Raw genomic sequence first — 25255 nt, 5'->3', positions numbered from 1 at the left:
TAATTTTTGTTAGACAACTGTATAACAATGAAGGTCTTATGTTGACCTACTCTGAATTCCTTTCTAAATATAATATTCCAGTTACTCCTAAAGACTTTGTTTAACTTTTAAATTTGTCGCTGTTTATGTATGTCTTTTATGTTTGTTTATCTGCTTTACTCGTTGTACCCCCCGGACTGTAATTGTAATTCTTAAAATCAATAAAATAAAATAAATACTTCTGTTGATTCTGCTCTGACCAGTAGGTGGTGCTCATGAGCTGGAGAGGTTTTGGATCACTATTGTGTCCTAAAAAAGAAAGTTTATGTAAGCAGCTAAAAAAAAAGAAATAAAAAAGAAAGACATCCATGATAACAAAGTGAAAGTCTACGTTCTACATCACGACGCTTCCTACGCTACGTCCTACGTCATACGCCAGCATCCATCTCTGTGAACGCGCGTCGACAGCTACCGGAAGCCAGCTATTTTCGTTTATAAAGTTTTAAATATGTATATTTTTACGACAAAACCGCACGGATTACCCTCAGAAGGCCTTCGTTTATCCCCCTGGAGCCGGATGGATTACTTTTGTGAAGGATGCATGCTCATTTTCGGACTTCAACGAGCTGGACCCCATTGCTTCACACTATAACCACTGAAAGATCTAAGACATTTTCTTAAATAACTGATAATGTGTTCGTCAGAAAAAAGATTGACATATGCATCTCGAACGGCTTGAGGATGAGTAAATCATGGGCTAAATATCATTTTTGGGCGAACTATCCCTTTAATTTTACGTGGCATTGATTCAACAAGGTGCTGAAAGCATTCTTTAGAAATGTTGGCCCATATTGACAGGATAGCATCTTGCAGTTGATGGAGATTTGTGGGATGCACATCCAGGGCATGAAGCTCCCGTTCCACCACATCCCAAAGATGCTCTATTGGGTTGAGATCTGGTGACTGTGGGGGCCATTTTAGTACAGTGAACTCATTGTCATGTTCAAGAAACCAATTTGAAATGATTCAAGCTTTGTGACATGGAGCATTATCCTGCTGGAAGTAGCCATCAGAGGATGGGTACATGGTGGTCATAAAGGGATGGACATGGTCAGAAACAATGCTCAGGTAGGCCGTGGCATTTAAACGATGCCCAGCTGGCACTAAGGGGCCTAAAGTGTGCCAAGAAAACATCCCCCACACCATTACACCACCACCACCAGCCTGCACAGTGGTAACAAGGCATGATGGATCCATGTTCTCATTCTGTTTACGCCAAATTCTGACTCTACCATCTGAATGTCTCAACAGAAATCGAGACTCATCAGACCAGGCAACATTTTTCCAGTCTTCAACTGTCCAATTTTGGTGAGCTTGTGCAAATTGTAGCCTCTTTTTCCTATTTGTAGTGGAGATGAGTGGTACCCGGTGGGGTCTTCTGCTGTTGTAGCCCATCCGCCTCAAGGTTGTGCGTGTTGTGGCTTCACAAATGCTTTGCTGCATACCTCGGTTGTAACGAGTGGATATTTCAGTCAAAGTTGCTCTTCTATCAGCTTGAATCAGTCTGCCCATTCTCCTCTGACCTCTAGCATCAACAAGGCATTTTCGCCCACAGGACTGCTGCATACTGGATGTTTTTCCCTTTTCACACCATTCTTTGTAAACCCTAGAAATGGTTGTGCATGAAAATCCCAGTAACTGAGCAGATTGTGAAATACTCAGACCGGCCTGTCTGGCACCAACAACCATGCCACGCTCAAAATTGCTTAAATCACCTTTCTTTCCCATTCTGACATTCAGTTCGGAGTTCAGGAGATTGTCTTGACCAGAACCACACCCCTAAATGCATTGAAGCAACTGCCATGTGATTGGTTGATTAGATAATTGCATTAATGAGAAATTGAACAGGTGTTCCTAATAATCCTTTAGGTGAGTGTATATATTTTAAAGAATTCGCATTTAAAGTTCCAAAATACTAGTTTTTTGTTGTTTGTTTTCTAACAAGACTTAAGTTAATGGGGATTATTCGTGTTTAGGGGGTTACATTAGGTGTCGATGGCCAAGCATTATGCCAGAAGAAAGGCTATAATGGCTGAATTCACACAAAAGAATAAGGATAAAAGAATAATGAAGATCAAGTCTCATACTGGCAGAGGTGTGAAAGGTTGGTCGATTTAAATGAAAAGAGCATGAATGGGCCAGTTCTCCTCGCCAGACATTAGTCAGAGACTGTAAATGGGTGTTTACAGGGCAATAAAATATTTGATGAGAATCTTGTTTGGCTTCTCTGAATCTTCTCCAAATCCTCCCCTGACAGTCTGGTTAATTGAGTCTTGAACTAAAAACTCTCAAGGGTTGGCTTTCTAAATATATGTTGGTTAGACTGCAGTTGTTGAGGGCAGCGGCATGGAGGAACAGACTACTCCACTACAGGGGAAAGAGGAGGCGGTGTACAAGGAAACAGAAGAGGGGTAAAAGAGCAGGGCTGCTTGCTAAGTTAAAGCAGTGGTGTGCCGTCAGAGCCAGCAGGGCCTTCTCTGCTGGCCCTGTCAAAATACATTTTTTTTTTTTCTAAAATTCAATTAATGTGTGTCTGAACATGTCTAAATTAAATTACTGTCTATCAGTACGTTACAATTATATTTCCAGAAATAATATGGTTATTTTTTGTGAGTCTGAGCTGGATTTTCCATACAGTACGTCATCTAAACGCAGCTCCGTGGACCAGCACAAGTAGTATAGCTAGCCTTCCGTTGAAGCTGCCATTTTCCATTTGATCATAACTTTGACTGACGTGTTTTATCAGCCAATCAAATTGTGATGCATATGACAGAACGCCCCAGAGACCCAGCGATGTGTCGACGGCTAGCCCGCGCTGATGTCATCGACATGGGTGGGCAGATACAATACATGTTTGTGTACAATAACAATTTTCGGGAAAAATAACATTACGATGTCCAGAAATCAATTTCAATAGTACATTGGGTCATTTTGGGTACATTTGTCATTCGAGATCTACTAATATTGTTAGTATCGAGAATTTCCACGTGATTAAATGCATTGATACTTATCTCACATTTGTGTACTGCAATGGTCTAGTAGTAGAACTTTTGCCAAGCGTGTCAGAGGTCCTGGGTTCTAATCCACACTCGTATAGGTTTTTATTTTATTTTATTTTTTTACCGAATATGTTTAAAGTGGCTGTATATCAAGCAGGGCATTTGTGTGCATTTTGTTGTGTAAGATTTCAACGAATAGAAAGTTGTGGTTGCGGCTGGTTATGTCACACATTAAAAAGTCCATCGACATAACAGCTGACCATCACCAGTATGCCTACAGGGGAAACCTCTCGACGGCTGACGCCATCGCTGCTGTGGTCCACGAGTCCCTCACACACCTGGAGAACAAGGATTCCTATGTGAGGCTGCTCTTCTTGGACTTTACTTCTGCATTTAACACAATCATCCCACAGACACTGGTGAATAAACTGGCAGCACTAGGTCTAGCTCCATCACTCTGCAACTGGATTCTGGACTTCTTGACCAACAGACCCCAGTCTGTAAGAGTTAATAACATTACATCATCATACATCATCCTCAACACTGGCTCCCCCAGGGCTGCGTCCTCAGCCCGTTGCTCTACACAGTGCTCACGCATGACTGCAGAGCTCACTACGATAGCAACGTCATAGTGAAGTTCGCAGACGACACTGCGGTGGTTGGGCTCATCACTAAAGGGAACGAGTAAGCATACAGGCAGGAGGTGGATGGACTAGAGCTGTGGTGCAAGGAGAACAACCTCATTCTGAACACGAACAAGACCAAGGAAATGATTGTGGATTTTCGCAAAAAGGGCACTGCCCCCCCTCAGTGTCCAGCATCAGATACATTGGAGTACACATCTCCAACACCCTCACCTGGCGCCAAAACACCTTGACCACCCTTAAAAAAGCCCATCAACGCCTATATTTCCTGAGGAAGCTGAAGAAGGCAAAGCTGGACACTAGCATCCTCAGCTCCTTCTACAGGTGCGTGGTGGAGAGTACCCTGTCCTCCTGCATCACTGTGTGGTATGGAAGCTGCACAGTGGCAGAAAAAGAGATTCTGCAGAGGGTGGTAAGGTCTGCACAACGGACCATCGGTTGCAACCTACCAGGCCTCTCAGACATGTACACAAGCCAATGCAGGGACAGAGCAACCTGCATCATGAGGGACTCTACCCACCCTGCACACAGACTGTTTTCCCTCCTCCCCTCAGGCAAAAGGCTGCGTAGCATCCAGGCAAGGACCACCAGGCTGAAGAACAGCTTCTACCCAGATGCGGTCAGACTAATGAACTCCTCCACACTGCCATGCCTTTGTCTTCTCAAGAATTAGCACTACACTTTATTTATTTATTAACTTGTTATTGTTGTTTTTTAAGTCTTTACTTAGAGCAATAATTTTGATTGATTTTAGATTTAACAAAGCTATGTGTGATCTTGCTACTTTTGATTTGAAATTGTGTAGTTGTGATGTTTTGTGTACAATTGTTGATTTTTATTTTTTATTTTTTTATTTAATTTTGTAAGTTTAAAAAAATAACTAATTGCAAAGTGATTTTGTGAATAAAGATTTTTTTTTCAAAATATCTCTCTCTCTCTCTCTCTCTCTCTCTCTCTCACACACACACACACACTCATTTGCTCCTCCTCTCTATGAAATACAGTGTCTGCAGCTCCCTCTATTGACATCTTTATTGAATAAGTTCAGTCCAACACTTACATTTATTCATTTAGCAATTAGCAGACACCAACAAATGTATACTCTAGATCTTCAAAGAGATTTAGGGCAGTTTAGAAAACATAAACATGTCAGAATAAGAATAACTATTTTTCATCAGTTCACCAACACTGATCATCATAACTAGAGACAACATGCACCATTCAAAAGTATTGTAGCCTACTAGTTTAACCTGAATATTCGACCACTTGGTGTCAGTTTGATCTAATAATGACATTAGTGTCCATAATGAGAGGACGAGCATTTTCAATAAAATATTACTTCTATAAAAAAAATTTCAATTAAATATTAGAACATTGTACTACCAAAAAATTATATTTATTCATTCAGTTGTTCTGGCAAATATGATTCTTGTGTCAAATATTGCCCTTTTGACCCTTGTTGTGCCAATTTGCATACTTTCTTTTCACGTAGTGATTGTCAGAAAAAAAAACAATTAAATTATATATTTCATAATAAACAATAATTATTAATTACTTTAAATAATCTTAATGCTGTGCTCTTTAAAGCCCATTAAACCCACATTTGGTCTTAAATTGGTTCATCTGAATGACATCATTCATATAAACATATACCCACATAGCAACATTGTGTCGGCCCATATCCGGCCCACATCTGGCACGCGTGGAAAGATGATCTGGCCCACATGCAGCGTGGAATTACGGCTCTTGGGTGGCCCACTCCTGTTTGCCAAATCTGGGCCAAAAGCAGGCCATAGCAATGCCACATGTCAGCCAAGAGCAAAGAAATAAACCAGAACTGGACCTTATCTGAGCCACAAAATCTGTGTATATTAAATATGAAGTCATCTCAGCCTGTTAACAAAAAGAATCACTGAAAGAAAGAAGAGAACAGAAAAAAGAGACGAGCAGAAGCACAAGAACTACAACTGACTACAGCCACAGCCTCAGATGAAATCAACTGAAGAGAAATTGCCGTAATTCCACGCTGCATGTGGGCCAGATCATCTTTCCACGCGTGCCGGATCTGGGCCGACACAATGTTGCTATGTGGGATTATACACAAACACTTATCACATAACACAAAATAGTTTTTCCGCGTGAGAAATACAATGTGTGGCGGGAGTGCGTGACAAAAGACCGAAATGAGTGACACTTAAGAGCCCTGATTTCACAATTCAATTCTCTTGCCATTGTGGGATGTAGGCTAAAGTTGTATCTTCTGTGCATTATAGTGAAGACAACTCTGAACACATTTCCTATCATGCATGCCTATGAAAGACGACTGAGCCAATCAGAGTAAGAATGGGGCGGAGCCACACATCACATGAATCTAGATCTGTTGGAAGCATCGCGTCAAGTATGATCAGACCTTACATTTTTATTTACGTCGCCATCTTTGATATTACTTTAGTCACTATCACTATGGTTATAGTTGATCTGACATGTCTTAGTTTTCTTGTTCATACAGACCGTGTTTTTCCATTCCACCGCGCTGCTTTTCCATGGTTTTCAGTGTAAACACAAGACAGACATCTTTAATCGATAATCGATCTGGCTCGTGTCTCACTTCATGGCACGCCATTCCAAAAACGTAGAGCTTAAGTTAAAATAAGTTCAACTTATAAAATATATGTCTCTAGATCTTGCGTTTTTCCCCCCGTTCCACTGCCTGTGTGTCATGTTTTTAACAGCGAAAATGCTCATGGATTCAGATGTGTAACGTACTCGGTTACTAATGTAACCTCGGTTCTCTCTAGAAGAGGGAACGAGTACTGCGTAATATCTTACGCTAGGGGAAAATGTCTTTTCCGCAAGATATTGAAGCCAAAATTATCCTTAATTTTGAAATAATGTAAAACGCGTTGCGGCAGCATGCAGACATAGGCAAGACGGCTCGTGAGCCTATTGGCTGCCCTGCGGCAACTACGTCACATTCTGATATCGCAATATTGACCTCAATTATCACGGGAGGGGAGTGAATAGTTGGTATTATTATTAAAGGAATTAAAATTAATTTCTGGGAAGAAAAAAAAAAGAATTGTTTCAGGTCTATTGCAGTTTCGATTTTAAACTTTTAAAAATAAAAAAAATGTTTTTCAAAATTGCACACATTCACTCATATTTGTATGTCATATATGTAGGGGAGACCAGGGACAGTTGCAACACTTTTTTCTCTCAGTTACCAAATTTGTATATATTAAACTTGCATCTGTCTGCTAATTACCCATACCATTTAAAGATGATTACATATGACATATCATTCACAGTATTTATTTAAATGGAAGAAGCCAGATGTTGCAACTGACCCCAACCCAGGGACGGTTGCAACATGTTAAAAATACCTTAAATTTCACTAATTAATTGAAGTTATTCAATTTTGAATCTAAGTTATTGAGTTTTGTTTATTTATGTGTAGCACATAGGTGTCATGAACTCCTCCGAGACTCGAAGGTGAGATCCAAATTTCAGCTTTTATTATGGGCAATCCAAAAGGCGTAATCCAAAGTACAGGCAATAGGTCAAAACACAGGTAGGCAGTCCAAACAAACAAACAAACAAAACAAAACAAAACAGGCAGGGGTCAGAGGCAAGAGAGTAATCCATGGAACAGGCAAGACATCCAAAAACCAAGAGAGAGGAAACCAGGGAAAATGCTCAGAGATCCAGTGTGACACAAGCAAAACTTCACAGTGAGTGAATGAGTGAACATGGAATAAATAGGCTGAAACTAACAAGGTAATGAGATACAGGTGAATGCAATCAATGATGATGAGTCCGGGCAGTGAGTTCTGGGAAATGTAGTTTATGAGTGAAACATGATAGTCTGGTGTGGAGTGCCCTCTGGTGGCTTATTGCACCCAAGAACAGAACACCACAATCGCTTAGACCATAGACAGTATAAGAAATGGACAGAGTCATCTCATTGGAACTCAATTGAGGCAAGTGAAGCCCATTTTCAGCGATTTTTTAGGACTTCCGTTCCTGACGCGCAGACTCAAACTGAGCTTGACGACGTAGATGTGACGTGAGCAACCCGTCTGTCTTCTAGTAGCTGTGGCATGAGAAATCTGAATCATTCCCTTCCGAATCTTGCAGAGACGGAGAGTGTGAGTAGGAGGTGTCCATGAGCTACGAGCAGGAGTAACTTTTGCTAGGTATTCTGATTAATTATTTTGTCATTTTGCCTCCACGTCCCCCCGATTGCCCGTGAGCTTCTCCTCCTGTCCATACGGTAATCTCTCTACTGTGCGACAGAGAGTCGCGTGGTTATGACGCAATCGTTAGCCTACTTTTACAAAAACTGTTTTTACGGGGCCATAACGTAAGCTACAAGGTAATGGAGCATTTTATACATTGTCGTGTTTCTTTAGAAATAAATAATGGACAAATGGAGTCTTTAAACGTCTCAGATGTAAAGTTATTCGCTGTCAAAGTGACGCCAAAATGAATGGGAGTCAATGGGATGCTAACAGCAGGTGAAGTTCTGCTACAAGATGGTGGCACGCGGCCGGCTTCAACTTCCGGTCGACTTCCTTCCCGCTTGGCTTAGACGCCATTCTGCTCCAGCGTATCAACAATGGCGGACGATGATGACAGCTCGCTCAGGGCGGGTCTGTGTTGAAACGCTGCTGTCAATTAACAATCGTGGGAGGGGCGTGTGACATCACATGGTCAGATGGCTTGATTTGAGACAGGGGAAAACATAAGAAGCTAAAAAAAAAACACTGGATGGATTTTTAGTGGGATCTTTTTGGATTGTGAGATTATGAGTTATGAATATGTTTTGAGTTTTGAATAGATTGTTTAAAAGAAAATAAGATTTGAAATGTTACAGATATCACACAGCTTTAATAAAACACTTTAAACTGAAAAACAATTGCTTTATCTTATTATTTGTTTAGCGTATTAAAAGCGTAGCCCAGTATACAAGCCTCTAAAAATCATGGTAGTTCCTCTACCAAAGAAATGTTGCACTTAAAGAAATGTATAGATTCACATAAGTGCATTGACCGCTGTAAATATATAGCAGGTTAACTAGTGACATTTGTAACTGAGTCGGTCATGACAGAATCACTTTCATAAGAATGGCACTTCCTTTGCTGAATATGGATGCTTGTGTCTTCAGTGTTTCTTGATGGTGTTAATTTGAGTCCACAGCAAAGACATCTGAAGAACTTCCTGTACTGCTGCCTGACCTGGACAAGAATGAGAAGAGAAATAGTTTTAAACTCTGGTTAAAAAAACAAAAACACAGAACATGTCCAAGTTATTTTTCAAGAATATAATTTTAGAAGATGAGAAATGAAAAATTACCTTAACCCTTTAGAACCTGAAGCTAAAATAGGTGTTTTTCACATATTTAGATTTTTTTTGACTGTACAATTCTAAAACAATGTGCTATCTTAATGTGCAAGGTGTCATCTTTTTCAGAAAAAGATTAGCTTTCAACAAATTACAGTTATTGACCATTATTGTGTGTGGTGAGTTTGCAAATAGAATTTAAATATAATTTTTTTAAAACAAGAATAAATTTACTGATTTTTATTTAGAAAAAAACTGAAAAAAATCATGAACGAAAGAAACTAACACTTTAAAGTTGAAAAATGAACTATAATACATATATACAAATCTTTTTTGTGACATTGGGTGGCACAGTTTTCATTTAGGACACTTTTTTTCATACACGCACACATACAAATGCACACATTCATAGGCACGCACACATACACATGCACTCACCACATACTTAGATACGTGAAAGAGTAACGGCCATCCGCTTCCCAATCCCCTCTTCTGCTGTCTAACACTTCTTTAATTATGTTATGCAATCCAAAACACTCTAACCTGCCGCGCTTCATATCTCTCTGTTCAAATCCTTCCTTCCTGCGCTGCTGTCATTTGCAGACGGAAAGCATGAACTTACGTAATAAGCCATATATTGCCGAAAAGCGAATGTTGTCTACTGTTAGGGGCAATTTGAATAGTTTTGATAGTGCAAACGGTTGAAGAGTTACGGTCAAATGAATACAGCTTGCTGGTATGTGTCGAAGACGACACAGCCGGTTCTAAAGGGTTAAAGGGTTAGTTCACCCCAAAATGAAAATTAGCCCATGATTCACTTGCCCTTAAGTCATCCTAGGTGTATATGACATTCTTCTTTCAGACGAATACAATCAGAGTTATATTAAAAAATGTCCTGGCTCTTCCAAGCTTTATAATGGCAGTGAATGGCCGTTTCGGTGAAAGAGTGACCCTTGACCTGACGCACAACGTAAAGACGAACACGGAAATCGAGCAAAACAAAACACCAGTCACAAATTAGTTTAAAAAGACAATTTTTTGAGAGAAAATATGAGAGGAGCTTGAGTTTGTTGCCCAGCCCTGTTTGTTTGAACCGCGAGAGGCGTCAAAGCTTACGCCACTCCTACATCTACGTCATAAATGCGTCACTGGTTACTCTTTTGGTGCAAGTCGCCTTGTGTACGGCCGTCTGCCGGAAGCTAGTTGTTTTAGTCGATATATTTTTCTCACACAAACACATCGCTTCACTTCAGAAGGCCTATCCTTGGGAACTAACCCTTTAATATAAAGTAGGTGAGAGATGATTTTCTGGTAGACTGTCTGTACTGATGTCTGACCTGATCATTGAGGACACAATAGACCAGGAACATGAAGGTTCCCTGCTGGGAGTTCAAGATCAGGAAGAAGATCTCCAGCTCCTTCCAGAAACCCAGAATCCAGGAGCAACCAAGAATCACAAACTGAGCCAGTGTTTTAAATGTCATATTCCTGCAGAGAAAGATGGAGAGTTAATATATATTTATTGATTATATTGTTGTGGAAAATCTGCAATTGTCCTGTTATAAGTATGCCTTTTTGTCTGTAGAACACTTCTGTATTGTAATCAACCACACTTGAAACTTGTTTATTAAGAAAGTGGTTTATGAAGAAAAACTCTGCAATTGTTATTTTAAAATATATATTTTTTTAAGAAAGTGATTTATAAAGAAAAACATACCACACTTAATGTTTTAAGCATTCATTAAAAAGCACAGAGAGGAACAAAACATGTATTAGAAAGAGCTTTGCTAAAGAAAGAAGATAAATGCAAGCATTACCGTCGGATGTGTTGCGGACGAAGCGCAGAATGCAACAAAGAAGAAAAGTCTGAAGAAGGAAGACTAAGAGGCGAAAGGCTTTACAAAGACAGGTCCGAAATGAATTCCCAGAACTCACGACACCTCAAGACTTAGGATTGGATAAATTGTCTGTAAGAGACTGATCATTTATGAGGGGATTTCCAAAGATGATGACCTCAAGAAATCAGATGGTCTATAAAAGGCTGAAAGGAGAAGATGAAGGCAGACGCTGATTCTTAATGGCCTCTCCGGTGTTACAACGCTTGTAAACGGTTTACTCTTGATGTTGTTTTGTCTTGTTTTTTATATTAGTACTTTATATGTAAACTAATTAACCTGTAGATAATAAAACTATATTTAATTAAAACTAAGAAACTCTTTTGCTACTCTCGCCTGCCAAAACTCTTTGATTTCTACAAAAGTGAGCTGAACAGACCACGAATAAGTCTTCTGACCTATGGATTGTGAGTATGAAAATTCAGATGCTTATGATTTAGGACACATTTGACTTTACCTAACCTGAGAATAATCAAAATAAGGTTAAATGTGTCTAGAAATATGCAGCATATAACAATATATATACACATTTCATGGAGTGTTCAAATCATATTGTTTGTTACTTGGTTCGTTTCATATGTGAAACTTCAGCGTTCAGATTTTTCAAGGTGGAGGTCAGACTGATGATGATGTAGATGAAGAGAATCATGTTTAACTGCACAGTAAGAGAAACAACAGTAATTAATCTTTAATCACTTTTCCTTTTAATACAAAGTCATGATGAGAAATGTGCTTACTGCTAGTATGACGCAAACAGGTCCATGAAAACTCCAGTTAAAGCCTTTATCCATTTTAATCCAGCACCTGTTTAGAAGAAGAAAAATAATTAAATGAACAAACATGAAGGATGAAGGTGTTGATCTCTGAGTCTCTCAAACTAAACTCACTGTTCACTTCCGTAGCCTTTAGGATTCACCCCAGCAGACACGGCCACCACAACCAGAGCAACCGTATATCCAATCACACACAGGAATCCACTCCTAAGCACCCCCCTCCTTTTGGAGCTGATCTGTGATAGGTTCTTCACACAGATGAAGAGCAGCACAGCTTCAATGAACATCCACACAAAGCCGGAGAGAAAGAGGAAGTGCAGCACACCTGATATCACGGCACACAACACCTGGAGATCATGAGAGATGGTTATGATGATTCTCAGTGAGACTGTGCTGAGCTGTAGGGCTCCTTCATCATTCTCACCTGATGAGGGCGTATGAGGCTCAGGAACGGTTGTGTGAGCAGGAACAGAAGGTGAGCCAACAGAAGACTCACGCAGAGGTTGATTCGAGCCACATTATTCACTCCAGGACTCCACTGACAAAGGGCAAAGGTCAACAGGGCCAAACTGAAGAACACCAGCCCCACGATCACACACACCAAATTCAACACGTCCAGCTTTGAGTCGCTCTGAGGAAACATGTCAGAGTACATGAGTGCCAAATCTGTGCTGTTCTTCAATGCTCACTATAAATGTTCTCGTACCTCTGATGGGCGGCTGGTTTGCATGATGAGAGCGAATGTGGACAGATGAGCACAGGAACACACAGTGTAGCTTCTGTTGGTCTCTAAAACAAAACAACCATCTACAATCCACTCGCTGATGTTCCAGTACACACAGGACAGAGAACTGCCGGGCTCAAACTCCTGCAAAAAGAAGAAAGAACATGCAGAAAATAGTATAACTCTGAATATTAGATGTTTTCAGATGTTCATCAGTTCTCAGGTTGGACAAAAACACATTTCAGTCTCTCACGCTGATGTGTTTGAAGGTGAAGTTGACTGGTTTGGTGAGTTTAGTGTTGGTGGTTTTGAGAAGAGTAACTGAGATCACAGTGGACATCATGGTGTTATTCGTGTCATTTGATGCGTTGAAGAAGTCTGGCTTCAGTAAATTCTCCATTGTGTTATAACTCATGAAAGCCACAGCAGCAGCTGATCCTGTGTGACAGAAACAGAAGAAACTTGTATTCAACACATTAAAACCTTTAGTTAAATGTGGTTTAGTGATATATCTTCTAAAAAGTTTTATTAAAAATGTTGTATTAAAACACATCTCACATACTTGTTTCATTGTTGTTCTTGGCGATCCCAATGAGATCGATGTCCACAGAACAATTTGTCGTGACAAGTCGAGGGATTTTATCTAAGGTGATATTGGGTCCAACCATGAAGACTTCAACCTCTGATTTAGAAAATAAGCAGTTATCTGGCACTGAAATATGGAGAGACTGAATAGCATCTGTAACACCTGCACACTGAATATATGTAGGCCTATGTTCTACACATAAACAAACACAACTCAATAACTGTTATTTGATAAATATGACTAAATAAATAAATAATAGGCTACCATAATATTATTGAAATAAATAAATAATACTATAGGTAATAGTAATTAATTAGTAAATTTAAGGTATTTTTAACATGTTGCAACCGTCCCATGGTTGTGTTGCAAATGTCCCCTGGGTTGGGTTAAAAAAAAGTGATCTGATGGTATTGGTTATATTATGACAATCATCATTTGAACTGTATGTTTTTGATTTATATTGTTGGTTACAGCATAACTGTGATTCTGCATAAATATCAGAATTTTAGATATAATATAAAGGATTTCTTAAAAGTTGTTTAAAAAAAAAAACTTTCTTTTAGGCACACACAGACGTCAAGATTCAGTCTATGCATCTCAACAATGGTGATGAGCAGAATATTCAATTAGGAAAAGGAAATTACATAGACAATTCAGATCATAATTTATTCATACTGCAATGCATGATGGGAGCCATTAATGAGTTGTGATTGGTGGCAGCCACTGCAACATGCTTTATTATTGTCACCATTGTTGAGATTCACAGGCTGATTATTGATATCTGTGTTTCTAAATAAATTAATTTGAAAGTGTTTTGATCAGAACAATATTATTAAATATTTTAGATTATAAGTAAAGTACTGATAATCATATGCTGTAGAATCTCAAACCTGTTGCTAACAAATTAAATAAAACTATCTCAGTAAGTTTCATTTTTCAGATCACAGCATGATTATGTAAAAAAATAACCAACACTATCAGATCACACTTTACTTTGTTCATTTAACTGTTACACATCAATAACAGCAGACAAACAACAGTAAAATTTAAAGTTAATAATATAAGGGTCAAGAGCCCAACTAAAGCAAACACTGATCACCATAACGGTGGCTTACAATTTGTGATTTTCTTCTTCATTGATTCTGCTTGTTAACATCAGGTGTCTTCAATAATGCTCAATCATCACTAAATTAATCACTTAATTATCTCATTAACTTCAACACTCTTGAGTGTGGACTCATACACTCCCAGGAGTTTTAATTTAACACTGGAGTTTTTGCTGTGTACAAAGAGCCGTAGTTAACTGACAAGCTGAGCCATATCGCATTAATTATCGCTGGCAATACGTCCGCGATATTAATGCGATATGGCTCAGCTTGTCAGTTAACTACGGCTCTTTGTAATAAATGCCGCTCCATCTGAAAGCAGGTGATGGCGATTTACTACTAATCAAGGAACCGGCTTTACTGATGAGATGCACATAACAATCTCACAATATATATCGCCCAGCCCCAGAGGTGGAGAATCCAGGGGTCAGAAAGTAAAAGTCCTGCCATATATTTATTCCACCCATGAACTCACACAGCAAAAACTCCAGTGTTAAATGAACTCTCCTGTGAGTTTATTTGGCTCCAGACTCAAGAGTGTTAAAGTTAATGAGATAATTAAGTGATTGTTTGAGTGATGATTGAGCATTATTGAAAACACCTGATGTTAACAAGCAGAATTACTGAAGGAGAAAATCTCTTTTTTAAGTTACCATTATGGTGATCAGTGTTTGCTTTAGTTGGGCTCTTGACCCTTAAACTAATAACTTTAGATTTTGTTAGGCTGTTGTATCTGGGTTATAACTCTCAGATGAACAAAGAGAAATGTTGATCAGGTGGTGTTGGTTATGTTTTGACATAATCATAATTTGACCTGAATCACAAAACTCATTTAGAGAGTTAAGTTTACCTTGTTGATTATAGCTGCCTGTGATTCTAATATTATGCCATGTTAATCATTTTCAATGTAATCAGAAAGATTTCTTGAAAATTGTTCTGATCAAAGGACTTTGAAAAATTATATTATTTGGACACACTGACACCAAGAATCAGCCTGTGATTCTCAACAATGGTGACAATAATAAAGCATGTTGCAGTGCATTCTGGGTGCCACCAATCAAAACTCATCCATGGCTCCCATCATGCATTGCGGTATGAATAAATTATGATCTGAATTGTCTTGTTTTCCTAATTGAATATTCTTTTTGTCACCATTGTTGAGATTCATACACTGAATCTTGATGTCTGTGTGTGCCTTAAAGAAAGATTTTCCTTTTCTTTATCAGAACAACTTTTAAGAAATAATTTTAATTATATTGAAAAATCTGGATCTTAATCTGTAGAATTACTGTGATGTTGTAATGACCAATATACATTTAAGTCAGAGATTAGGCTCTAATTGAGTTCAGTGATTCAGATCAAATTATGATAATGTTCAAATATAACCAACACCACCTGATCAACTTTTCCTTTTGTTCATCTGGCTGTAATAACTCAGATCAACAACCAAACAAAATCTAAAGATAATCATTTGAAGGTCAACTGCCAAACTAAATCGAACACTAATCTCCATAACGGTGTCTAAAATTGTGATTTTTCTCCTTCAGTGATTCTGCTTGTTAACATCAGGTGTCTTCAATAATGGTCAATCATCACTCAATCAATCACTTAATTAGCTCATTAACTTTAACACTCTTGAGTCTGGAGCCAAATAAACTCCCAGGAGAGTTCATTTAACACTGGAGTTTTTGCTGTGTGAGTTCATGGGTGGAATAAATATATGGCAGGACTTTTACTTTCTGACTCCTGGAATCTCCACCTCTGCCCAGCCCTAGTCCAGAGTTGAGAACCCCTGCTCTAGACCAGTGGTTCCCAAACCTGTCCTGAAGGCACCCCAACACTGCACGTTTTCTTTGTCTCCCTAATCAAACACACCTGATTCAACTCATCAGCTCATTATCACATGGGTTAATGAGCTGATGAGTTGAATCAGGTGTGTTTGATTAGGGAGACAAAGAAAATGTGCAGTGTTGGGGGTACTCCAGGACAGGTTTGAGAACCACTGCTCTAGACTAGAGCTGGGCGATTTAAATCGCGATATTGTTATGCGCATCTCGTCAGTAAAGCCGGTTCCTTGATTAGTAGTAAATCGCCATCACCTGCTTTCAGATGGAGCAGAATTTACTACAAAGAGCCGTAGTTAACTGACAAGCTGAGCCATATCGCATTAATATCGCGGACGTATCGCCAGCGATATTTAATGCGATATGGCTCAGCTTGTCAGTTAACTACGGCTCTTTGTACACAGCAAAAACTCCAGTGTTAAATTAACACTCCTGGGAGTGTATGAGTCCACACTCAAGAGTGTTTAAGGTAATGAGATAATTAAGTGATTAATTTAGTGATGATTGAACATTATTGAAGACACCTGATGTTAACAAGCAGAATCACTGAAGGAGAAAATCTCAAATTGTAAGCCACCGTTATGACGATCAATGGTTGCTTTAGTTGGACTCTTGACCCATATATTATTAACTTTAGATATTGTTTGGCTGTTGTATCTGAGTTATAACTGCCAGTTGAACAAAGAAAAAAAAGTGATCTGATGGTGTTGGTTATATTATGACAATCATCATTTGAGCTTGATCACTGAACTCATTAAAATCCTTTTTTCTGACTTAGATTTATGTTGTTGGTTACAGCATAACTGTGAATCTGCATAAATGGCCAGAATTTTTTATATAATATAAAGGATTTCTTAAAAGTTGTTTACAAAAAAAAAAAAAATCATTCATTTAGGCACACACAGATTTCAAGATTCAGTATATGCATCTCAACAATGGTGAGGAGCAGAATATTCAATTAGGAAAAGTAAATTACATAGACAATTCAGATCATAATTTATTCATACCGCAATGCATGATGGGAGCCATTAATGAGTTGTGATTGGTGGCAGCCACTGCAACATGCTTTATTATTGTCACCATTGTTGAGATTCACAGGCTGATTATTGATGTCTGTGTTTTAAATGAATTTATCTGAATGTCTTTTGATCAGAACAATGTTCATTAAATATTTTGAATTATAAGTAAAGTACTGATAATCATACGCTGAAGAATCACAAAACTGCTGCTAACAAGTTAAACCAAACTATCTCAATAAGTTTCCTTTTTCAGATCACAGTATGATTATGTCAAAACATAACTAACACTATAAGATAACATTTTACTTTGTTCATTTAACTGTTAGAAATCAATAACAGCAGTCAAACAACAGTAAATATTAAAGTAAACATCTAATGGTCTAGAGCCCAACTAAAGCAAACACCCATCGCCTTAATGGTAACTTACAATTTGTGATTTTCTCCTTCAGTGATTCTGCTTGTTAACATCAGGTGTCTTCAATAATGCTCAATCATCACTAAATTAATCACTTAATTATCTCATTAGCCCTAAATGCCGCTCCATCTGAAAGCAGGTGATGGTGATTTACTACTAATCAAGGAACCGGCTTTACTGACGAGATGCGCATAACAATATCGCGATTTAAATCGCCCAGCCCTACTCTAGACTATATAAACTCCCTGATATCATATATAAGCTCAGTTTCATCATCAATAATAACAGTTTCTCCACTCACCAACAGCAGCAAGAGTAAAACTGACTCTGTCATGTGTGTCTGTCGGCTTCACCAATGTAGAGATGAGTTTCTCGTTGGCTTTTAACACACGGTTTCCATTGGAGGCTAGTTCAGCTGGTCTGACTGATGATGAAGACTCTGAAATCTCTCCTGAAGCGTTGAGGACCATATTCAAAACATCGGTCACTGGAGTCTAATTTATTGATCAGAAAAAATATACATATATACTGTAAATGTAAATATTAAGAAAGCCAATTAATCAGACCTTAACCAGATCAATCATGTAACTGACAATTACATTTGATTTGATTATTTAAAAAAAATAAAAATTCTCTTGAAGACTTACAGTCAAAGGAAGCTCTTGATCTGTAATGTTCTCGATCTGCTCTAGAAGATTTTGAAGCTTTTCAGTCTGACTCTGAAATCAAAATTGAAAAGAAAATTTGACGATGTGTGAGTGATGACTCTAACCGGGTATGCTGAGTGTCTCTGAAATGAGACACAGACATTTTTTAACAGACGTTTTTTTTAACAAATTTCTTTAACAAATGATTCAATGACATATATATATATATATTTAACATTTGTCGCCACCTACTGGTGGAAATGAAAATGAAAATACTTTTCTAAAGGTGCTTTTCTGTATTTTGCTTGCTACAGTGGACAGTGTTTGTATCCAACAAACTTTTGTCACAGAAATACTGGAATACAAGTTTAAGATGAATGAGAATGTATGGTTGAAATGGACAGCTTCGTGGACAGCTTTCTCTGCACATTAAATCCCCCATATTGCCAGCAAACAATGAGAATGCAGAACAATGATGATGACAGAGAGTATAGGCTTCAAAGCTATTGTGGACCTGCTTACCCAAAACCCTGGTTTGGCAAATAAATGAGTGACGGAAAGTTACATATTTCCAAAATTTTATTATGTAAGCTTTATGTTACTCCTCAAATAACAAGGGAATTTGTAGTAATTTATATTGTTAATTAATTAGCGAGTCCACAAACTCATTCTTTCAATTGGCTTTTGTACACTCTAAAAAATGCTATGTTGGCTTTAATTAACTTTATGTCAACAGGTCCCACATAACTAGTTTACGTTGGATTTATGTAACATTATTTATTTCAGTTAACTTAAGTTAATTACATAAGGTTAATCCAATGCCATTTAGTTGAATAAGGTTAAAGGGATAGTTCACCCAAAAATGAAAATTCTGTCATCATTTACTCACCCTCAAGTTGTTCCAAACCTGTATGAGTTTCTTTGTTCTGCTGAACACAAAGGAAGATATTTGGAAGAATGTTTGTAACCAAACAGATCTCGGTCCCCATTGACTACCATAGTATATTTTTTTCCTACTATGGTAGTCAATGGGGACCGAGATCTGTTGATTACAAACATTCTTCCAAATATCTTCCTTTGTGTTCAGCAGAACAAAGTAACTCATTCAGGTTTGGAACAACTTGAGGGTGAGTAAATGATGACAGAATTTTCATTTTTGGGTGAACTATCCCTTTAAGAGTCTTAATTTTGTCCAAAACAATGAAGTTAATTAAGCTCAATTATCCTAAAATTTATATTTTTACATTCAACCAAAAAAAAAACTCCCATGTTAAATTAACACTCAAGAGTGTTAAAGTTAATGAGATAATTAAGTGATTAATTTAGTGATGATTGAACATTATTGAAGACACCTGATGTTAACAAGCAGAATCACTGAAGGAGACAATCACAAATTGTAAGTTACCGTTATGGTGATCAGTGTTTGCTTTAGTTGGGCTCTTGACCCTTATATGTTTACTTCAAGTTTTGTTTGGCTGTTGTATCTGAGTTATAACTAACAGATAAACAAAGAGAAAAAAAACTGATGGTGTTGGTTATATTATATCAGTCATCATTAGAACTTGATCACTGAACTCATTAAGATCCTTAATTCTTACATAGATTTATGTTGTTGATTACAGCATAACTGTGATTCTGCATAAATATCCAGATTTTTAGATATAATACAAAGGATTTCTTAAAAGTTGTTTTGAAAACAAATAAAATCTTTCTTTTAGGCACACACAGAAGTCAAGATTCAGTCAATGCATCTCAACAATGGTGACGAGCAGAATATTCAATTAGGAAAAGTAAATTACATAGAGAATTCAGATCATAATTTATTCATACCGCAATGCATGATGGGAGCCATTAATGAGTTGTGATTGGTGGCAGCCACTGCAACATGCTTTATTATTGTCACCATTGTTGAGATTCACAGGCTGATTATTGATATCTGTGTTTCTAAATAATTTCATTTAAAAATCTTTTGATCATAACAAAGTTTATTAAATATTTTGGATTATATGAACAATACTATAAAAATCATATGCCGTGGAGTCACAGAGCTGCTGTAATTAACACGTGGAACCCAATTATATCAATTAACTTCATTTTTCCAGATCACAGCATGATTATGTCAAAGCATAACCAAAACCATCAGTGATGAACTGAGAAATCAAAACTTCCTTGAGCTTTTGACATATAAGAGATCATCATACTATATTATAATAATATCCTGTAAATTTCAGAACTGAAAACTACCTTGTTAGTCCAATAAAAGCTTTTATAGACATCAAGCTCAGCAAACGACTTGTTTTTCAAAGTGGGGAACTATGACGTCAAAGACGATAAAACACCGCCTCCACAAAATAAGATCAACGCCTACTTCAACACGGCCTGTTTAGCCCCGCCCACCGATTCGCCCAAACATGCTAAATAACATAGGACGACATGATAATTGCTAAACCGGATCGAGCTACTTCCAAGCAATAAACATGCTGTTTACTAAATATTGTGCAGTGCCTGTTTGTGGAAGAAGACAGTCTGCATAAGCTTCCTTCGGATTCCAGCATGGTTAAACTTTATTAAATCAGTCAATCACAATTTCCCGACACGGATCTGCCAGCAACATGTAAGTAACCATGTGTATTCTAATGCCTGATCTCCGATCAGTGATTTCTGTGTAATTATTCAAGTTCAGATATTTCTCTTAAAATCGTATACTGTTTATGCATCAGTGACTAAACGATCAACTTCACATCATTTCTCGTAGTATTATGAAAATAATCTTTTTTAAACTGTTATTAAATTATATACAGAAAGCGATCAAAGAACGATCCCTTTCCAATCGCCCAAGCTGTCAATCAAACAGCACAGCGAGCCGCGAGAGCTTATCTGGACACTTACCAAACTCGTGATGAAATAATGACACTGTTACACTACACAACGAAGCTCTTACTGTGTATTCACATCGTGTTTGCATTGTGAGAGTGCAAAAATTGCATTGCAATAATGAGATCTTTTTTCACGCGATCAACAGACTGTCTGTCATCTGCTCAGTCAGTGCTCATCATGCTGCAACCATTCATGTGATGGAATAGATTTAAATATAATGCTTTAAACGATACTTTTCACGATTTGTTAATCTCGATAGCTGTAATAGTAAAAACGTAGTAAAAGTTTTCGAGAGAGTTCATGTAATACTAACTATTTCATATGCAGGCATGTCAGCCAATCACAGCAGTGGGCGTTTGCACTGCAGTCTCACAGCAGACACGCCCCTTAAAACAGAGCGTTCAAATCTGAGGCTGAAATCAGGCTTGGAAAAATGGCATGTATTTATAAATTATGACAATTTTTGATGTAAAAATCATACTAACATTATAAGGGCACCCCAGGCAACATTATAAAATAATAAAACAATCCAGTTCATGACCCCTTTAAAGTAAATATGTAAGGGTCAAGAGCCCAACTAAAGCAAACACCTATCACCATAATGGTAACTTACAATTTGTGATTTGTGATACACTTCAGTGATTCTGCTTGTTAACATCAAGTGTCTTCAATAATACTCAATCATCACTAATGAATCACTTAATTAGCTCATTAACTTTAACACTCTTGAGTGTTAATTTAACTCACATGAGAGTTCATTTAACACTGGATTATTTGTTTTGGTTGAATGTAAAAATATGAATTTTAGGATAATTGAACTTAATTATGAAAAGACAATGCAGAAAAGCAGAGCGCATGTGGCGGAAGACAAAACTTGTAGTCCATTATAACATCTACAAAGACAGCCTTCATGCTTTCAATATGGAACTAGGCAAAGCTAGACAGACTTTCTTCTCAAATATTATAAACAGCAATTTAAACAACACACGCACTCTTTTTGCTACTGTAGAGAGACTGACAACCCCCTCAAGCCAGATTCCCAGTGAAATGCTCTCAGACAACAAGTGCAGTGAGTTTGCTTCTTTCTTCTCTGAGAAAATCAATGATATCAGAAAGGTGATCAGCACATCCTTGAGTTGCGTTGAGGTCAGACAGATCAAACCACCTGAGAAAGTAGTTACTATGTCTGATTACAAAGAAATTGATGGCAAAATGTTGGAAGAAACCGTACAGCACCTTAAAACATCAACCTGTGCCCTTGACACACTTCCCACATCTTTTTTCAAAAGTGTGTTAACCCTCTGGAGTCTGAGCGTTTTTTTGGGCCCTGGGGGTGTTCTGACATGCTCTGACATTTGTGCTTTTTTCAGTTGCTTATAAACATATTAATGGCAAAGGTGTAAATTCACTCTATATAGCACAAACAGGACTACAATAATATGTGAGCCACATGTATGTACATGTTTTCATTTTTGAGAGAATAATGTTTATGCGTGGTTATCGAAAAAACTAAAAATTAAAATTTTTGAAATAAGGCCACAAAACACATACTAAATATGTGGCAATAAGACTTTTGACTTATGGATGTCGTCGCCTATAGTTTTTTCTTCAAAATTATGTGAAAATAGTCTTGCTTTATCGTTCACATAAAACCATACATTGATTTAAATTGATGTAAAACAGGTTTTGCTTGGAAAGCCAATATGCGAGGGGGCGTGAACGAGGAGTGGTTTACACCTTAGAATACACCCACTCTGCATAATGATGAGCCATTCATTCAGGTGTGACACTGACTGAGCCACAATGCAAGGACAAAAGATATATTTAGAAGAAGACTTATATTGACCATTTAAGATTTTGCTTACATCTATCTTGTAAATATGTTTTGCCATTTTATTAAAACGGTTACAATTACAACAATAATTACAATTTCAACAATATTTCAAGTGTACTCTTTCTTTGTAAAAAAAAAAGATTATAGGCCCTACATTTTATCTATGTATTCATTAGTTTGAATATAACCAACATTGGAACAGCTAACATCTTAGTTGATGACTTTATTTTTGACAAAAATAGTATTTTATATATAGAAATTGCTAAACAAAAGCTTATTTGATGTGGCAGTATATTCTACAGTAAAAACTGTACCCAAATCTGGTCAACAAAATGTTGTCTTTCATATTTCGTCAGACTGTAACGTTGTTTTCATGAAATATTAGGACATATTGTTAATTTGCAGTTTAATACGTTGCTTATACAAATAGCCTACATTTTATTTCAACATTCAGTCGATGTTTACTTATCTCAGTATAGCAATACAGTTTGCTAAAACATCATCATTCATTCACACACGCGATTTAAATTTAAACTGTCTTTGCCAGCTGTGGTAAACAGCGCGCATCTCTGCCGTTTATTCATTCATAAACAGAAACCCACGTGAAGAAATTCACGTGAGAAGGAAAAAACTTACTTGTATTCCTCAGCTCGCTCCTCGATATACCCGCACTTCTGAGGGACATTTTCCATTAGTATTATTCCTCACAGCGCTGCAAGACGGTGTAAACAATGATCTAAATAAACTTGTGTGTTTTCTCGAGCTGATGGGGGCGTTCACAGGATTGCCTCAGCCATTTGCGTTTGAATAGCGCGCGCTCTCCGTGGGCGGGGCCGATTATAACGTAATGAGATGAGATGAGCTCGACTGGAATCGCTCTCTTTTAATACAGATTTCACAAGATGAGAATAATTGTTTTTTTATATAAATTACTTCATTTAAAAGAAGAGAATTCAAGCTTCATGCCTGTGTGTCTGTATGTCTGTTTGACTGAGTATTCGCTGAGTTATTGTTAATTTTCGGACGCGTTTCAGAATGGACTACACTGACAGAGAGAAGGCAGAACTCGCTTCGTGTTTATTTTTCTTTATTTGGCAAAAAGCACAACACTTTGTTTTTATTGTGAGTATACACAAAAATAATACACATTTAACAGAATCGATTGATGTATGAAACTCCTATGGAAAATCAAAGTCAACAGAGTATTTATGAGTTTCTTTTACACTAATAAAAAAAAAGCGAGCTGGTATCGCCGGCGATACCGTAGACCTCAGGGGGTTAAACAGTTTAGAAGCAGATCTTCTAGAAGTGGTAAATGCCTCACTTCTCTCTGGGAGTTTTCCAAACTCCCTAAAAACTGCAGTTGTCAAGCCCCTCCTGAAAAAGAGCAATCTGGATAAGACCAAATTAAGCAACTATAGACCGATCTCAAATCTTCCTTTCATAGGCAAGATCATTGAAAAAGTTGTCTTCAATCAGCTGAACAAATTCTTGAGCTTGAATGGATACTTTGACAATTTTCAATCTGGTTTCCGACCGCACCACAGCACAGAGACAGCGCTCATAAAGATAATAAACGATATCCGCTTAAATACTGATTCAGGCAAATTATCAGTGCTGGTACTACTCGACCTCAGTGCTGCATTTGACACTGTCGATCATAACATACTTCTAGACAGGCTGGAAAACTGGGTGGGGCTTTCTGGGATAATCCTAAAATGGTTCAGGTCATACTTAGATGGGAGAGGTTATTATGTGAGTATAGGAGACCATAAGTCTGAGTGGACATCCATGACATGCGGAGTCCCTCAAGGCTCAATTATTGCGCCACTCCTGTTCAACCTGTATATGCTCCCAATGAGCCAAATAATGAGAAAGAACCAAATCTCTTACCGCAGCTATGCAGACGACACACAGCCCTATCGCCTAACGATTACAGCCCCATTGACTCCTTGTGCTAATGCATTGATGAAGTCAACAGTTGGATGTGTCAAAACTTTCTTCAATTAAACAAAGACAAAACTGAAGTCATTGCGTTTGGAAACAAAGATGAAGTTCTCAAGGTGAACGCATACCTTCTCTCTAGGGGTCAAACAACTAAACATCAAGTCAGGAATCTTGGTGTGACACTAGAGTCAGACCTTAGTTTCAGTAGTCATGTCAAAGCAATAACTAAATCAGCATACTATCATCTGAAAAATATTGCAAGAATTAGATGCTTTGTTTCCAAACAAGACTTAGAGAAACTTGTTCATGCTTTCATCACCAGCAGGGTGGATTATTGTAATGGACTCCTCACTGGCCTTCCCAAAAAGACCATAAGACAGTTGCAGCTCATACAGAACGCTGCCGCCATGATTCTGAGCAGAACCAGAAAATATGAACATATCACACCAGTCCTCAGGTCTTTACACTGGCTCCCAGTTAGATTTAGGATTGATTTTAAAGTATTATTACTGGTATATAAATCACTCAATGGCCTAGGACCTCAATACATTGCAGATATGCTC

General features: G+C 37.8%; 3 protein-coding genes across 3 annotated transcripts in view; 1 reads left to right on the top strand and 2 right to left on the bottom strand.

Moving 5' to 3' along the window:
* LOC309493687 (piggyBac transposable element-derived protein 4-like) overlaps nt 1-25255 on the top strand; it is a 203653-nt gene that overhangs the window by 12344 nt on the left and 166054 nt on the right. The gene's annotated exons all lie outside the window — the stretch shown is intronic.
* LOC309493754 (polymeric immunoglobulin receptor-like) overlaps nt 1-25255 on the bottom strand; it is a 140074-nt gene that overhangs the window by 15366 nt on the left and 99453 nt on the right. The window lies entirely within an intron of this gene.
* LOC309493868 (putative adhesion G protein-coupled receptor E4P) overlaps nt 7176-25255 on the bottom strand; it is a 63165-nt gene continuing 45085 nt past the window's right edge. The window contains exons 2-8 of the mRNA XM_082163143.1: nt 12400-12561; nt 12118-12324; nt 11808-12040; nt 11658-11724; nt 11484-11575; nt 10363-10513; nt 7176-8919 (exon numbers count right to left, since the gene is read on the bottom strand). Coding sequence (XP_082019269.1) covers nt 8755-8919; nt 10363-10513; nt 11484-11575; nt 11658-11724; nt 11808-12040; nt 12118-12324; nt 12400-12423 — 939 coding nt within the window. The 5' untranslated portion in view covers nt 12424-12561 and the 3' untranslated portion in view covers nt 7176-8754. The remainder of the gene's footprint in view (nt 8920-10362; nt 10514-11483; nt 11576-11657; nt 11725-11807; nt 12041-12117; nt 12325-12399; nt 12562-25255) is intronic.

Source organism: Leuciscus leuciscus, assembly GCF_965113295.1.
Source record: "Leuciscus leuciscus genome assembly, chromosome: 3".
Classification (NCBI taxonomy): domain Eukaryota; kingdom Metazoa; phylum Chordata; class Actinopteri; order Cypriniformes; family Leuciscidae; genus Leuciscus; species Leuciscus leuciscus.
The sequence above is the reverse complement of the archived record's forward strand: the minus strand, read 5'-3'. Positions and strand labels throughout refer to the sequence as shown.